The 18709-nt window shown below is 31.1% G+C and overlaps 2 protein-coding genes across 2 annotated transcripts in view; one reads left to right on the top strand and one right to left on the bottom strand.

The window, feature by feature from the left end:
• Window positions 1-11954, top strand: part of LOC129223389 (RISC-loading complex subunit tarbp2-like) — a 37703-nt gene extending 25749 nt beyond the window's left edge. Inside the window, exons 5-7 of the mRNA XM_054857980.1 lie at window positions 3248-3500; window positions 6888-7061; window positions 10917-11954. Coding sequence (XP_054713955.1) covers window positions 3248-3500; window positions 6888-7024 — 390 coding nt within the window. The 3' untranslated portion in view covers window positions 7025-7061; window positions 10917-11954. The remainder of the gene's footprint in view (window positions 1-3247; window positions 3501-6887; window positions 7062-10916) is intronic.
• A 4451-nt stretch (window positions 11955-16405) lies between these two features.
• The window catches only part of LOC129222261 (elongator complex protein 2-like), a 49127-nt gene continuing 46823 nt past the window's right edge, over window positions 16406-18709 (bottom strand). The window contains exons 18-19 of the mRNA XM_054856740.1: window positions 17148-17243; window positions 16406-16586 (exon numbers count right to left, since the gene is read on the bottom strand). Coding sequence (XP_054712715.1) covers window positions 16433-16586; window positions 17148-17243 — 250 coding nt within the window. The 3' untranslated portion in view covers window positions 16406-16432. The remainder of the gene's footprint in view (window positions 16587-17147; window positions 17244-18709) is intronic.

Genomic DNA, 18709 nt, shown 5'->3' on the forward strand with positions numbered 1-18709 from the left:
TGCACTGGCTATTTTAGGAACTAAATCTTCTTTTAAGGCAAAAAGAGAAATCATTGTTTGTTCTACTTCCGGCCCTGGGCTGTTTGGTGGGTACAACAGGGTTCATGACTCAAAAAAGATTGGGAACGACTGCTCTAGAAGTTCATTATGTAATGGAAATTCCTCTACATGTGCAAACATTCAATTCAATGAGATTCACATGGGTGCCCCACAACTAAATTTTTGGAAGGGGAAAAATTCTAAATTTACTAAATAAAACTTAAAACTTTACCGAATGATAAAAAAAAAAAAAAAACTTGCAAGCATATACACATGCACATCTCTTGAGAAGAGACATTGGGCATCATTAATAACAAAAATAAAAATTTGCAATACTGTCTGTTTCCAAATTTTCAGATTTGCCAGTCAAAATTGCTGAATAACGAAATGTTTTGGGAGGCCGAAGTGGCTACGGCTCGTACCCTTAAGTTCTTATACAGGAAGCAATGTCATCTTTGGGACGTCAAATATTATTTTCTGACCAACACAGACACAGTTGAATCCTAGAAGCATGTCTTCAAAATACTACTTAGTTACCTTAAGCTGATTTCATAAAGAACTAAAATTGGTAGATCACACAAACTGTAAGCATTCAGTATTAAATAAATAGTTCAGTTTCTTAGAACTCATATGAATGAAGATACTTGGTTTTATTATTGGGTGTCAGTTTCCCCTCCCCCCCCCCTCTTTCTTACATAATTAAAAAAAATATCTCCTACACTATAACTTTTTAGTTTATATTTGTTTCTAATAAAAACTTGTTCATTTCCCAGTAAATAAGATGAGTAAAAATGGTTAACAGATAAGTTTGTTTTCTTTTTGCCATAATAATGCAAAAACCATGTTTTACTACACTGGAATTCTAAACACATTCTTCTGTTGAACTACATTGGATTCTTGCAAACATACAGATACAGTCCAGCCCACTTAATAGAATAGCCAATTCACCACAGAATATTATTCGAGATATTCCATTTTATAAATGAGATATTCCATTATCTAGAATTAAAATGTCTAACTAAAACGGTTTGTTCAGTAAGTTACCGCCCTATAGCCAGGGCTAAGGCAGAAATACATGAAATACACCGCCAGCTCAGTCAATTCCAGCCGAGGACTGCAGTTTCTTGCTTATTAGCACTCATCAGCCCGGCATAGGAAAGTGACTGAGCTAAAGATAACTGGTAACTTACTGAATATACCTGCCTTGCCTTCAAAATTCGAGTTGAACCGAACCATTGTTTTGGTCACTCGTCTGGTCAGTGCTGATTCTGTATTAGCTACCAGTTTGTTTGGCACTCTTGGCTTCCTTAAGAGGTTTTCCATCTCCAGCTCAGTCACTTTCCTATGCCGGGCTGATGAGTGCTAATAAGCACGAAACTGCAGTCCTCGGCTGGAATTGACTGAGCTGGCGATGTATTTCTTGTAAAACGGTTTGGTACATTGGAAATTTAATGGATTAAGTGGGATATTTCTTTTAACTAATATTCCAAAATGCAAGCTTGTCTGTAGTACCTAATCTAATAAAATACAACTCATCAAAAGAATGTTGTATGAACCTTTTGAACAATAGTATAAATTGATTACAATCTAGTAAGAATGCTAGCAATAACTAACTTAACAGTAAAAACTTATTACATTCTTGAGAAACTTGACAAAATCTTTGTTTAAAGATAACAAGAAACTTTACATGTTCACCAATTTAAATTCATTTAAAACTTAAGTGACTAGAAAATTTGGTTATGTAAGATCTTATAAAATTGTCCATATGTTATCAAAAATTTAGGCAAATTTCATTTCAGATGGATTTCTAATTTGCTCAAATTTAAAAGATGTTAAATTTAACTTTAAATATTGAATACAATGCAAAAAATTTTATTAATGAATGAAATTTTCACAAAATTGGTCAAATCCATGAGATAAGCAGATAGGGATCCAAAGTACTCAATGAATATCATACCAATAAACAACAAAAACCATGCCCATATTTTGATTTTTGCCTTTTTCATGCTTTTTTCACCCCAAGAACAATTTTAAATATTAAAATATGTTTCAAAATTCTTATTGTGATGCATCATAGAAGTAACTGATTCTCGATCACACAGTTTGAGCAACATTTTAAAATAAAAAATTTTTTATGCAACACATTATTTAAGCATACTGAACTGCAAAGGAGAGAGAGGTTAGTGGTATACGTTACTGCTATTTTTGGGTTATTTTTAAATGCTTTGAGTAGCTCTTTTCAGCTACATAAACCACAATTCAAAGTGAAAACCAAATTTGTAATACTTGCTTCTTTGAGTAGTTAACTTTCATTTTGACTCAGAAACTAAATGTGAGGGAACAATGCTATTATGCACAAAATTGCAACATGTATTGCATAAACTTAGTTTTGAGGTTACGAGGAATCTTTCCAATACAAAAACTCTTGAGTATTGAGATGTAAATTGCACAGTGAAATCTCAAGAGTAATTCAAGGCAAACAATTTTCTTTAAAAAAAACTCTAGCTTTAAACTCTCGGTAGCAAGCTAAGTATAATGCATACTTTGAGTCCAAGAATGATTTACCTTTTTGTTGTTTGCCCTGCATTTTTTTCAATTAAACTTTTTTCAGAATGTGGTAACACATAGTTGAAATAGTAATGAGAGCTTTTTACTGTGTAAAGAATAAACTTTAAGATGCTATTTCTGAAGGGGGGGGGGGTATACGTCCCTACTTGTGCAATAAATAAAGAAATGAAGGAAAAAAAAAGGAATTAAAGAGGGCCAAGAAGAAAGAAGCACTGCTTCATCCACATCCATAATTTTAATGTGCATAGAGTATCAGTTGATTAGTTAATGTCTGTATTAGAAGCAGGCTAGTAAATTTTATGCTAAAATTTTCCACTGAAAGTAGGAAATGAAAATTCCACGTAATAATACTAAGCATAAATTCACTACTGCTGCCTATATCCTAAAATACAAAAGATTTTTGCACTCAAAAAAAGATTTCTTATAACCTTGAAACTATGTATGCAATATATTTTGCATGTCTTTAAGTTTTCTATCAAATTTTATTTCCCCCAGATTCCAACTTACATTTCTGTTTAGGTACAATTTTAAGCAATATGTACTTTAAATTTTGCAAAATTATCAAATTGTAAAGAAAAAAAAAAAAACTTCCTCTCTGCTAACAACTTGTATTTCATGTTGTTTTCATTAATATTTTCAGAAATTTGAAGATCTGAAAATCTATGAAAAAGAGGATCCAGAAAACAAGCAAACAAACCTTCAGAAGACTTACTCAAAGAATGTACTGAAGTTTCTCAAAGATCTGAAAACATCAACCAGTTCTTTTCTGCAAGCTCTGCAAGATGTTGACTTGATGGATCAAAATCTTGATTGCCTGAAATTGCTGCAAAATATTGCTACTGAGCAAAATTTTGACATCATCTACATTCCTATTGAGCAGAGAGGGAAAAATGGTATGGAATTTTCTCTTACATATTTCTATATTGACATACAGGGCTTAAATATGCATGCAATAAAAAGATTCTGCATGTAAAAACTGCAGTTTTGTGTTCTTCGAGTAGATTTTCATATTCATAGATTTTTTTATCTACTTTCTGACCATAAGTCTAAGTCCCTTTCAGTAGTGAAACAATACATTTTTCTGCATAGTGTTCCAGATCAAAGTTTAACTTTTGTAGAATTTCTTCAAAATATATATGTATCAAGCACGTGTAGTGGCCCAAGCAACTGTAATTGTCCAATTATTTTCATATTATATATATATTTTATATTACAAATATATATCTGTGTTTTCTGTTGTTAAATGCGTGACAATATCTGACATTTTCAAAATCAGCAAAAGAAATACTTCATTTAAAACACCTTCCTTCGTACGAAACGCTGACTTCTTAAAATCTCCTCTAACTTGGGACTGCTTGCTTGGTTTCAGACTAATGAAGTGCTTACAACAGTCTCCTACCATTAAATAGGAGCCACGGCAACACTGTGTTGTCATGGCAACACTCCTTTATTTGTCCTTGTACATGGGTTCTTGTTGAAGTGTGGTTTTCTTTTTCCTTTGCTTGGAATGTGAGCTTTGAGGAAATCGCCATTCGAAGGATTAATAATCACTCGAAGGGTTAATATTTGTTAATCTTATTTTCAGTGGAAGTAAAGATAAGAAAAAATCATATAATTCATACTTATTAATACATATTTAATCCTAAATTCATTATTTTACAGCATAGTGCTGTCAATCTATTTAGCAAGAGAAAAAAAAATAAATACATCTACTCTTTTTTGTTTTCTGTGCTACTTGTTATTATAAAAAAATAAAGTAAATAAATAAATAATGATAAAAAATGTTGCAATAAAAAATTTACTTTATTTATTTTTTGAACTTAAAATAGGTATTTCTTAAAGTTAGAAAATTTTTCTGTAAAACTAAACTATCAGTTATTAAAATGTCAGAGACTGAAAAGTACAAATGAAGTGCTTTAAATAATTTCAATTGTTCTAGAGTTTTTGAAAATAATTAAAGCTTTTGAAACTCCTTGAAAAGTTAAAAAATTTATATCTTATCAAGTGGCCATTTCTTATTAAACATGTATATGAATTGTTCCAATGGCCAGGATGCTACTCTCTTTACTTATTTTCTATGTCTCTAAACCATTTCTTTTAAAGCATTTTTCAATAGTGATCATTTTAAATTTTGTTGTGCTTCTGTCTATTGGTGGAGTGGGGGGATGATCAAAAACTCACGGTACACTGAAAACTGATGTTTGCAAGTGACAATAAGAATTCTCCTCCTCCCTTGCTCTTCCTCTCTATCAATTTATGTCAACAATTTTCCAAACCAAAAGCAAGTTTCATTTTGATTGACCTTAATTTGCAAAAGAAAGTATGATTTTCAAAAGGTTTTTGTTTGCTTGCTTATTTTTCCCCTGGTACTTTTGTAGTCTATTTACCCCTTAGCGGGTCTAAAAAATGCAAGATTTTATATTAATTTATCAAAATTCAAAATCTTCCCCCCCTACTGAGCCTCTAAAATTGGAATATTCTGTACTTCAATTGAAGGGGTCCCTACCTCATTCTGTTGATATCCCACCCCCCTTCAAGGTGAATTAAAAAAAAAAAAGCAGCAAGATCATTATTAAATATTTAAAAAAAAAAAAAAAAAAACGTGGCTTGTTTCATCTCTAATCTAAAGTTGTCCAGACTGCTAAAGGGCCTCCATATCTGAAATAACTTAGAGCCCGGTTCAGTCTACATCCAGTCCTAGAGCATATTCTGGTTTCAAAACTTTTTCACAAAACATGCTGCCGCATAAGTTGACCAATTACAAGAAACATCCTCCACATCCTATTCTTCTTCCATTAGTATTCGTCGCAATCTCCTAAGTTTTTTTTAATAATAGCCCCTCATGTTAGGTCTATGATATGCTAATGCTTTTTCTATATTTTTTACAGTATTTTTATTATCTCTCACCTCTTAACCTGGAAATAGGTTCTGCAATTGAAGTCATTTTTCAGAAACAGAAAAGCAGATAAAAGAAAGAACAGGAATTTTTTTCAAACAAAGCCCCTTCTCTGTAAGAAATTTCGGGTCAAACTATAGGGTTATTATTATTTAAATAGAAGAGAATTTGTCATAATGATTTATTTTACTTCAGTTTATATACTTTAAAGAGTAAATTAATCTCCTTTACTAACCAAAGTTTCTATATTCTTTGGCTTCTTTCTAAACAGTCAACTACAATTATTTGAGTTCAATTTGTATGAAATGAAATTTGTATTTTAGAATTCTTATTCTAAACGTAATTTTACATGAATAATAATTTTAAGACATCAACAATGAATGAATAGGTTTTGTAGTTGAATTTTTTCAGACATAAATGAAACAGTTAAGTGGAAAAACGTAATTGATGAGAAAAACATGAGATCAGGTTGAGAAGGACTGTATTATACAATATGAAGCTACATATATGGGACAAGTTAACATTGTATCAATCAAATTTTAGTCATGTGGGGAGGTGGCTGTTTCATTAGGACGATGACTTGAAAATGATGCATTAAAATATTTAATTTAGAGCCATATCTAAATATCGGATTTTAGGTTGGGCGTTTCTCGCTCTCTCTTTTTACTTCTTTTTACAAAAAAGGAAGTATTGTATTCGCAAAAAAAATTTCACTCAAAAATCGGCCTTAATTTCCATTTTTCTTACCCCCAAATGAATGTTGAGTTTTTTTTCGTCCCGACCACACGTGGATGGCCTAGGAACATACAGACCCCCGAAATATCCATTTTGATGACCCCCGAGTTAATTACAACGAATTTTCTCATGACATCCGTATGTACATATGTATCTCGCCTAACTGATAAACGACATGTCCTAGAAAGCTGAAATTTGGTACGTAGACTCCTAGTGAGGTCTAGTTGTGCACCTTCCTTTTTGGTTGCATTCGGATGTTCCTAAGGAGGTCTTTTGCCTCTTTTTAGGGGGAAATCATTGTTAATTTCGATGTAAACTCAAGTGGTGTTATAATTTGTCGGACACTTGGCGATAAATCAGCAGTCTTTTGGTCGCCAAGTTTTGTCGCCAACTTGGCGACAAATTCGGAGATTTTGTTCTCTTTTTTTTTTTAAATTTGGTTTCAATATGGCCACTGTTGGTGACATTTAGAGAGTAAACTATTGAATCACATTAAAATTGCCAATAATAGGGAAATGACATTAAATTGGAGTAAAAGGAAGTCATGTGATGCACACATCAGCTCATTTTTTGTTGAAATAAATTTCAAAATACTTGTTGGATGTTTTAAAACAAAATAAACTCTTTATGCAACTTCATATTTCTTTAGGAGAATACCACTGCTTGCTACAAATAACATCCTTACCTGTTGCTGTTTGTTTTGGATCTGCCACTACTAGGGATGAGGCGAAAATTAATTCTGCCCGCAATGCTCTGAATTTTATCCAGCTGATGTGCAAAAAATGATTTTGTGCTAAAATGAATTCTGATGACTATACTGCAGGTAACTATTGAGAGATTTTATCAATTGAAAACAATTTTTTCCCACTAATTAAATTAAGTGTATCAGTATTGTCTCTAAACATTTTTATTTAAAATGAAAATCTTAATACAAAATGTTGAAGAATCCTCCTGTGTATAATAGCAAATGATCGAGTAACGCTCCTGACATCAACAACAATTAAACTCATGCCACGGCATAATTTGATAATATTTTTTGGTAATGTTTGGCATGTAGGGCTTTATTTTGACAAGGCTGAATTGGATACGGGAACTTAACTGTTTTACTGGTAGGACTGTCATTTTAGGAGAATGAAGTTATGCCTCATGAAGATTTTCACAGAACTTAATTTATTTTAATTATATTTTATATTTTATCATGACAAACATGTAAATATGGGAAATTAAAGATGCTTATACTCAAAGTTTGAATTAGTGTTTAAAGCTACTTTATTAATTTAAAAATAATTATTTTTTACTTGTGCTTAAATGATAATTAAAACTCAAAAGCAATTTTAAATAAGTGGTTTCGGTTAGTTTTCCTGATTTTTATACAAAATACCGTACTGATCTGCAACATTTTAAATTGCTCCTCAAAATTGCCACAGATGCTCCTAAAATTGTTCCTCCAAGGTTGGCACCCTGGTCATGTGACTGGCCTGACCAATCAGAGAGACGATGGAAATCAAGATAGGGGAAAATGTTAATGCCAGGCTGTGGTCGCAGTGAGACCAATAAGCAATCTTCACTGTGTCCACGTATATGGAAAGTCATGGATTTCGTCTATGATCGAATATGATCATAGAAAGTCCTGATTTTTAGCAAAAAATGCTCTATAGTCATGGAAACTGACATCTGGCCATGGATTTTGGGTTCAAGAACATGCATATTTATCAAATTCTACAAATTAGGTGCAAAATTTATGCATCTTAGCTGTTTTTTATGCTTTTACCCATCAGTCTCTATTTTTCACACATTTTGAAATCCGATTGCATCTGCTGCTATAATACTCGCTCGTTTTACTTTACGATGTTATTCTGTCATTTGGACGTTTACAATTTTTTGTTTAACATTATTTTTCACCTCCTTATTTGTGTAGTTGGGGACTTATTTTGGGACTATATTTCTAATATCTGGTAATGTCTGGTAAGTTAATTATTAAGTAATTTAATATAATCTTTTTTTCTGATTATTTGTTTATTTTATTTCTTGGAAACGTAATTTTAGTATTTACTAAAATTATGGAATCTAGAAATTTGAATGATCCCAAAAACAAGTCTGAATTTTGAAATCTCATTGCATCCACTTCTGTAGCAGCCGCTCATCTTTTTCTGCAATGTGATTTTACTGCTTGGACATCACTCATTTTGAATTTACTATTATATTCTACACTTCTTATATTTTGTATTCTGTAGTAACGAACTTGTATGTTCTAGATTTTGCCACGTCCACTCAAAAAACGCAATTCAATTCCCAAGTTCGTTTCCATCACTTGTAAAAACTTTATTATGTCTATCAGAGTTTATCTTAGTTTGTTGAAGATTGTAGAAAATAAAGATCTTTAGTCAGGCAATAGAATACAGAAATAGGGGAATTCTAATACTCTTAAAACAGTAGTGCCCAACGTATGGTCCTTCAAAACTAATCCATGTGACCCACTGCTATGTTCAATGTCAGGAATCAAGCACTATGTTCTGGAATTTCTGAATCTCTTAAGCATTTGAAAATGTGCAAATAAGTAAACACGTACATTTAAATCCGAATATTTATTCACTACTGAATGCTTTTTTTAAATAAATATCTGGTTTAGAAATATGAATTTACAAAAGAATGGTGCTTTGTACTTTAAAGAACCAAAATGCTGTCAAGTTATGTGGATGATTAAATGCACTGTTGACACTAAAAGACAACCTTTCAAGCAAACTTAATGAAACTTAGTAATGACTTATTCAACCTTTGTTCCATTAATTATCATTCTGCTGGTTTATAAAAAAAATTAGACATTTAGCATCATTATATTTTGTTTGCTGTGTTTTTACTTTATTTAAATATATGTAATAAAGGCAACTAAAAATAGTTTAGTTTTTTAGGTGTACACATATTTTTTCAATCACAAGTGCTTCGATGAGGTAGGAATATTCACGTAGAAGTTTTGCAAATGTTCATTTCTGATAATTGACTAGTTTCAAATTCAATAGCGCTATTCTCTTCATGTAACATGGTCATGAAAAATTTTATGAGGTCATGAAAAAGTCGTGGATTTTTTTCATCTGAATGGAGTATAAACTCTGTGCTAGTCATATTTTTTTAGAAAACTACTAACTTAAAAAAAATTATAAGTTTTAGATCCATTATTTGTTTATAAAATAAAATATTTATTTTAAAAAATGCAACAAGGGAAAAGAAATCAAGCTTAAATGCTTTGCTGTTCACCTGTAGTTTCACATAATTTTTGCTGCATGTTTGAAGCTTCTTTTATTTTGAAAAATCATTTTGTGCGTCACGTCTCATTTTTCGGAGGAAAAACATTACATTTGTTTGCATGTAAATTCTTAGCTACCATAAAAATTTTGTGTAATTCATTGGAATCCAAAAAATATTTTCAAAAATTTTAGATTTACAAATGTTGTTCTTGGTAGCAAAACAATTAAGTGAAAACTGTGTAATTATTTCACGTGCGTCACTAGTCATGCTGTGTAAATTGTTGTTATATTAACTGAGCTCGTTACATTTCACTTTAATTTGAATTTTTAGAAACACATGTCCAAAACATAGATCAGATGGTTGCAATTTAATTTTCACAAAACACAAATTTAGATATTCTTGTGAAAAGTTCATCACACAAGAAAAGAAAAATAACAGAATTTTTTAAAAAATACTGAGCACTTTTCATAACGCACTCAAAAGGACAAAATAACCTTTCTGGGCCAGAAAGGACAATAGTTTTCAAAAATTCCCAAGAATATGACAACACAAACAAAGAAAATTGCGGCTCAAGTCATAAAGAGAATTTCTTATCATTATCTAGCTTTCAATCATAAATTTGAGTGTTCAAACAAGCATATTTTTCTTAAGGGGAAAGTTTGGTTTGAAATGACTAGAACCGCACTTTTCTTCATTTGTGGTGTCATTTTCTTGGAATTTTCGAAAACTACAGGATGCTTAAGTTGTCCTTTCTGACCCAGAAAGGTTATTTTGTCCTTTTGAGTGCGTTTTGAAAAGTGCTTAGTATTTTTTTAAAAATTCTGTTATTTTATTCTTTTTAGTGTAGATGTATTTCAGAAATAGAATAATTTTATCGCTACGAAACTTCACCATATTTTTTCATATAAATGCTTGGTACTTAAAGGGAAAAAAAACCATACGTGTCTAAAACTTTAAGCAGTTGGCACTAAAATTTAATCCTTGTTCCCCTCTAGAATTTTTGCTTGCTAATTTCATCCTTGCTTCAGAGAAGCCTTGATTCAAAATTTTCATTATGATTGATTGCTTTGAACTTTAATGTTGCAAGGCAACAAAATTTGTAACAATGGGTTATATATTTAAACATTTAATAGGAAAATTGCATGAAATTTGCTATTCTCCATCCTAACTGAAATACTAATTTTATTTCGGGAATTTTAATTTTTCAGCGGTAAGTTGTACCTTAAGATTAAGCAAATCATTTAGTGAAATCCAGAAGTCTCTAAGTGATCTAGTTGCTGAAACATAAGCAAAACCAGGCCTCAGATTACTCGGTGACAAACAGACCAAGTATAATAAAAGTGCTTAAAAATTTTTTAATTACAGCTGTATTATGTTAGTACTATTTTTGCATTCATTTATAATTTAAAAAATGCATCTTTTTCTTTTCTTTCAGGTGTTTAACCCCAGACATGATGCACCCAGCATTATGAGATATCTGGTCGGATTGGCCATTTTTACTTCTCTGATCAACCTAATTGGAACACTACTTCCGATGAGAACTATCTTATGACTTCTCTCACTGGTTAAAAACATTCAACCAATCATAACATTTTGTATAGCCTCATTAGAGAAGTTAAGTATAAGTTTCAGAGTACAAATCAGTTTGGATAGTACAAAAAAAAAAAAAAAAAAAAAAAAAAAAAAAGAATTATTTTGATGATTTTAAAATTCTTAGATTGGAATGAAAATGTGATATTTTTATACTTGATTTTAAATCATTGAAACGTAATCCCATGCGGAGCCGAAATGTGAAACAATTTCAATGTAGTTAAAACATTGTTTGGATGAATTTTAGACTTTCTAACTTGATTCTTTATCAATGTTCTTTTCTGAGAAGGGGTTCCCAAAAGCTTTCAAATAGATGATTATGAAATTTATGCTCTAAGAAGTAAAATGTTCATTTTACAATATTAAAGACATAAATTTCAAAATATACTAAAATTATGCTTAAAAGTATTGGTTTTATCATTTGTTCATAATTAATGTCGCAAGTTTCTGCATTATATCAGTTTGTTTGTTTTAATAGTACTTTGCACAAAAATGAAGATTACTGTATGCCTCTATGTTGAGAGATTTAATGTATAAAAAAGCATGGTCCATCACACTCCAGGGTCCCCCATACCTACCACTATTTATGGTTTAACTGGCCGGTTAAGGTCCTGAAGAGAGCTCTGTTTCTTTTTTTTTATCCAGACCAGAAGCCAAGCGATCCCTGGTCCATAGGTATTTATTCATTTGGAAGACTTTGTGACCACGACATAGTTAACATGTCCCAGTCACCGTTAATGAACACAAAGAATCTGACCGCCTTGCATTGAACCCCGGAATCTTCAGTTTCGAGTCCTTAACGATCAGGCCACGAAAGCATGGTATGGGGCTTGATTCTTTCATAAGGCATAACATCAAAAGAATCTTCCTGAAAGTCTTGCCAGATTTTAGCCTGACACTTTTATCTAAACATCAACAAAATAAATATTGATGTACTCTGATATAACTTCAGACCCTCTATCTGTATGTTAAAGACTTAATTACATTAAAAGCTCAATAATCCAGAAAATTTGCTGGAAATTCCTAAATCGAGATTTTTAAATTCTAACTGTAGCTGATCTGAGGAAAAGTCGAGATAATTTTAAGAAAGCGGAAAGCTTAATGAAATAGATTTCCACCAGCATATATTTTGTTAAACTTGTTTTACAGTACAGTACTTAATTTTTAGGTTTTTCTTTTACTATTAGCAAGTATTATGTTTTAGAGTATTAAAGTACATTTTGCATGCATTTATTTTGTATTGGCATTTCATGATGTGAATTGCATTTTCAAAAGAAAAAAAAAAGGAATATTTTTTTAAAATCTTTTTTTGTTTGGTGCTTTTGTTTTGTAAAAAAATCAACAATTACAATTTAAGAATGTATTTCAGTATTTAATTTTTTTGTATCTTGTTCCTAATATCCATACTGCAGATGGTCCTTATGTAACAAGTTGAGGTCTTTTTCTGTATTTCAAAGAATAGGTAAGCTGTACCCCCCTCTTTGCATTCTGGGGGAATGGAATATATATTCAAGTGTATAACTTCTATCCCCCCTCCCAATTCTGCATGTAAATTGAAGCTTGTTCCAATAGTAACTGACCCCGTTACCCACATGAAAAGTTTCTCTCTTCGCCCCTGATACTCAGATTATTTTTTAAATTAATTTTTATTAAAGTGTTCCTTTCAAAAGGAATAAAATAGTTTTTTGAGTTCGATTTTTAAAAAAATGTTGAAATTCAGACATCAAACTAAAGATGAATATACATAAGACTAGATTTAAAGCCCCAATTTTTTAAAATATCAATCCCTATTATTTAACAAGACATTTTTTACAGCATGCAGTGTTTTGTATTTATTTATATTGGTTTTAAAATTATCGCATATGCAAAACCTTATTTAAAAACAATGCAAAATTATGTGCATAACCTCATTTCTTATACTTGCCTTTTGCATAGAATTTGGAATTTAATTTTTTAATTTGTTTTACTATTTGTTGGTTTAGTAACAAAACTAATGTTCTTCAACATTTCAATTGCTGTAATTTCAAATTTTTTTGATCTTTTTCTGTCCGTTGTTGTCCAAGACTTTTATTATGAACTAAATTTTTTATGAGTTTTAGAATCAAAATTGTAGCGATGCTGGGCATGAAGAATAATCAGTTAATTAATCAGTTTAAATTGGTAACTTATTAAAAGTATATATTTGTTTGATAAGTCCTTTTATGTAAATATTAAACTTATGAGTATTTCTCTAGTCAAAGCAGGAATAATTGTGACAAAATGTTAAAATACCAACATAACTTATAATAACCATAGATTTAAAAGGGTGTTGACAGATGGTGCTGAAGTTAAAGCATTTTAACTTTTCCAAGCATGAAAGCTTTTTAAAGCCAGCCAAATATCACCTAAGTCATTTGTTTTCGAAAATTTTAATGCTTCTCTCCAATATCAAAGTGAAACTTTATTCAAGTATATATATGTTCTTTTCAACTTGATATTGTTATTCTACAATTATTTTATTCTCTAGTCAAACCTTGCAAGCAGACCATGGGCATAAAACATAATTTTTTATATACATAAAACAGTTTTAAAATTGTGTTTGAAATTCATGTTGTCCATATCCAGAAAACACATAAATCCCCAAGCCTTTTTCAGTCAATGCATATTGTCAGCACACAAGTATTGCAATGAGATCAAGCATTAGAGATTTTGAATTCACCAATCCCCCCCCCCCATAGATGAAATTACATTTTGACTATGGTCTTTCTTTATTTTCTAGTAAAATGAAATGTTTATTTAAACTTGTTTTTTTTTTCACGTGTGTTTCGAGTGATGCATCTTCATTGACCCCCCTATCCTCCACTGGAACTTCATCAACCCCCTATTGACCTCTTTGAAAAACTCGCTAACCACCAGGGTGTTGGTATAGACCACTATGGGAAACTCTACAATATACCATGTATTATTTTGTGGTGATCATCATAATGCTGCCGTGGGCAGGTAAATGGCTGTAACTGCAAATCTTTCACTTTTCATTTTTTTTGCATTTGTTATCTATCAAATGCTAGCTTTATCGTACAAGCTTGCTTATTTTGTTTTCGCTGGAAAATAAAAGAGCAGAAAAAACATCAAATTCCAGCATTTCCCTATTGTTAGTATTGAACCCAAAACTCGTTTCTTCAAATATCTCAAACTCATTTCTACAGATACTGCTGTTTACCTACCCAAGAGCAGAATGAATTTTTTTTTTGCTTTGGAATATTATTTTTCCCGCCAATATCTGGAGTTTCTCTTATCAGAACTTCACTCAATCTCGATTTATCGGACAGAGAATTTCAACTGTAGATTAGACTTCACAAGTAAGGTGGAAACCACCTTTGTCGCAATTATTCCTGTCAGTTGTTGTGTTATTTATACTGTCATTGGAAATAGGGGTTGATCATAGAGGTTTGAATGGCTAATGCATAGAAGGGAAAAGTTCTGCTCATATCGAGCTGAGCACATAAGATGTTGTGATATGAATTGTTGTCATAATCTTGTAAAATCCCTCATTGTGTGTTATTTATACTTAGTTACCTGTACTACCATGAATGTTAATTGTGATTGATTATAAGCTAGTAAATGTAAATGTTGTGGAAGTAGCCTCTAACTTAAAAGTTCAAAAAAAAAAAAAAAAAAACTGTAGAAGTATTGTACAGGTTTGAGTTTATTGTAATTCAGAATTCTTAAATAAATGTTCTGAAAATGTGAGAATGACGTCAGTCCATAGTTCAAAATATTGTACCCCAGGATATCATTTTTATTTAGCCTGTACCTCAGATTATCATTTTTAGTTTTCTTATTTCTGTCTATGTTTTTTATTTTTGCTTCTAATCTGTGAATGTCTGTTCCATCATTTTTTCTTTTGTTATAAATGAATTTTTATTTTGGCATCATAGTTTTACTTGATTTTTTTCTTATCTTGGATGTTTTGTTTTGCCAAAGTACATACAGTAGAACTCAACTAATCCTAGTGTATTGGGGCCTTTGCCTGTTCTTATTAATTATAGCATTTGACCAGAAGTGACTTTTTGATGGCCACTTTAAAATTCCAATTTTTAAAATTTATTTAATTCCAAAAAGAAAACTTTGTGTAGATTGCAAATCACAAGTATATAACTATTTATTTGCGAAAAAAATCTCTAAAATTTTCTAAACCAATGTATTATTCTTGTGTATGAAATACTAAATGTAAAAAAATTATAACTTTTCTTATACCTTTTGTTTCACATCATATATTAAAAGTAAAAGGAAAACTGCCCGTTGAAAACTTTCAGGTAATGCTAATTTTAATTATGTGTATACCAATACGATATTTTTAATGTTTTTTAATATTGTCGATTCTCAGATCATACAAATTTTCAGACAAATCGAGTTTTACTGTATGTACTTTCTGATGTGTTTGTCTTCAAAACTTTCTTCAATTTTAGTTGCACTTTAATTAAAAATACCATACAGCTGATTAAAAATTTTAGGTCAAAACGTTCACATTTAATATTAAATGTTGAGTAAGTCAAGCATGAAGCAAGCATCAGTTCAAGGAAAAGACACTTCAAAAGGTATGGTTTTATACATACTTAGATTATATATACTTAGATTTTGGGAAATAAGTTAATGTTTTTGGAAAAAGCTTTAATTATGCCCCTGAATAGTTAAAAAAGAAAATTATATTATTTTCTCTTTCAAGCATAAAAACATAAAACATTTTGCAATCCAAAACAAGTTTGATGTTTAGGGGGAAAGGGGGGAGGTAAGTGCAAATTTAAAACTTTGGAGATAACCAGTACAAATGGTAGGTGAACCCCCTCCTCTGTCTTGGGGCAAGAGATAGTACTAGTACGTCTGGTAGTTGCTGCTATGCAGCATGATTTAGAAAAAAATTAATGAAAGCCTACCTAGGACAATCTTTATATGTGTTTTACTCAAAACTTGAAAATGTCCACTTGCATCCCTTTGCTTCTCACTGTCTCATATTATACTTTGACAATTTTAAAAAATAAAGTTCTACAGTAGTGCTTTTAAAAAATTATTCTAAGTAGATTTGTTTTTTCCTTAACATTTCTTAACTCTTATGTCGCTGCAAGTTGCTTTTCCTTTCAAAAATATTTTAAAGCAGTAAAAAAAAAACGTTGTTTCTGAACCTGAAAGACAAAATAAGCAGAAATTTGGAGAGGGAATCATGGTGCAGACTGTGTCATTGAAATATTTTTAAAAAAATCTATGCACAAATTCTTTAGTAACCGATATGAAAAAAATCAGCAATCAGGCCATTCAATAAAAGAATATATACATTTTACTGTACAAGAAATAGAAAATATATAAATTACTACATTTACAATATCATTACGTCAGCTCAACTGACACATTGTAGATTTTTACATGATTATCACTGCTACAGCTTGATAACTGAAACATATTTGATTTGTTGTTTTTACTGCCAGCTTCTCCAGCAGTCGGAGAAAATCTCAGTCTGTTGACATTCATATGATGTGCAATACTGAAAACTTGTTAAAGAAATGCCATAAGAGAAATCAAAAGAGAAAAAAAAAACGTTATTTATCGTATATTAGGAAAAGAACATACACAATATATAAAGGTGCAAAGTTGTCGGAAAACTGCTTGCACCTGTTTTGGGGGTTATAAGGAACCCCTTTTTCAATGCAAAAAAAAGTGAATTTATGTATGAAAAGTCATCTGACAAAAGGGTTTCTTGTTGCCCCAAAACACATGTATGCAGTTCTTCTGCTTATTTGTGTCTTTATATGTTGTTTCATATTCTTTTACTTTTAAGGCTCAAAGGTATCTTTATTCAATTTTTAATTATAGCTTCGTTAAAATATATTTTATACTATATACAGTTGACTCTCTGTTTAACGACTTTCAAGGGACCACAAAAAATTGTCCTCAAGTAGAAATCGTCCTTAAATAGAATGCTTTTAAAACTAAAGCAGACCATCTGGGACTGTGAAAAGCCGTCGTTAAACAGAAAGCCAACTGTATTATTTATACAATATTTTAAGAAGCTTGTTAGTTATTACAAAAATATATTAAAGGATACTTCTGCTTTAATGTAGCACAAATAGCAAACCCCAATTCTTTACTCCAGGCACCAAGTATGATGCAACCACTTTCTAAGCCAACAGCAAATATGTACCTAATATGAAAGTGAATTGAAAAAAAACTTTAAAAAATAATTAATAGATTGAAAAGACTACTGAACATTTTACATTTTATTCATAGTGCTTGAACTGAACACAATGCAGATGGATAATATTATCAGCACTTTTTTTTTGGGGGGGGGGTCATGACCCCCATAACCCTTCTCTTGTATCCATTCCTGCATAAATTATATTAAATAATTATGCATGAGTTATTTTATTGATATGAAAATACAAAAAAGCTCCACCTAATGGCTTTTGGTTGAAGCATTCAGTGTATTCAGAAAATGGGACATATATCAGTATAGGGGGGGGGGGGAGAAAAACAAGACGTACAACCAGCCAGGGATGGCATTTTAACATTTCATTTGGGGGATTGAGTTTCTTAAAAATGCATTACTTCAGTGTGAAGCAAAACACATATTAGCTAGCGGGAAGGGATCATAAAAGTAGCTTAATATTAATGAAAAGTAGGGTTTAAGAACGATTTTTACTTTTATGAATTTTTTGTTATTTATTTCAATATAAGTTATCATTCTAAAATATCTTGATACTACAGATTTTACCTTCTAGTAAAGTTTTAATGTATGATTTTTGGAATTCGGAAGAACACGAAAGCCTATTATTAATCCATTGATGCCCAGTGTCGTGCTTTTTGCCGGTACAGCTAAAGGTGAAAGTCTTTTTTTTTTCTTTTTTGCCCATTGTGCTTCAAAAATAATTCTCTAATCACCAAAAATATGATAATGATTCTGAGCGGATTGGAATAGTTAAAAAATAATTGAAGTAACAAAGTTATGAAAGAAAACCTTTCACATTCTGCTCTTCAAAATCACCCAAGCAAATTTTTTATCATCAAATCGTGTGTTAATTTCATTCGAAACTGAATCTAATTTTATACAAAATATTAATTCAATGTTATGACTTAACATCATCATATGGATTGATATCCATCCTACATGTTAAAGGGCATCAGCCTTTTCACCATTGAAAGATGTGCATTTATGAACCCCCTTCGGTGCCCCTCATAATTTTACCATGGTAAATTCACTTCTGACAGAATGAATAAAAGTTCCCTTTTAAGGAAGTTTTTTTCCTGTAAACAAATCATTACTTTCTTTTTATTTTTTTTAAAAATACATATATTTTTTGTGTAATTGTAATGCTATGCATAATTCTTCAAGTTATTTGGGGCCTCAGGCCCAGGCCTAGTTGACCTATGCAGTAATCAGACCCTGAAGGCATATTATGCATTGAGTAGCTGAAATGTGGTGTCTAGCAGAAGTAAGTGATGAACACTCATTAGATAAACATACATTAAAAATATGAGATTAACAATGAATGCGAAATAGCAAGGAATTTTCTTGTGAAAAATCATGCCACACCACTTCACGTGACTCTCATATTGGATGCGTCACCTTTATGCTAAGCACACAAGTATGAAATATTTAGCTTATATGGG

This window comes from Uloborus diversus, chromosome 5 (genome assembly GCF_026930045.1).
Source record: "Uloborus diversus isolate 005 chromosome 5, Udiv.v.3.1, whole genome shotgun sequence".
In the NCBI taxonomy this organism is placed as follows: Eukaryota; Metazoa; Arthropoda; class Arachnida; order Araneae; family Uloboridae; genus Uloborus; species Uloborus diversus.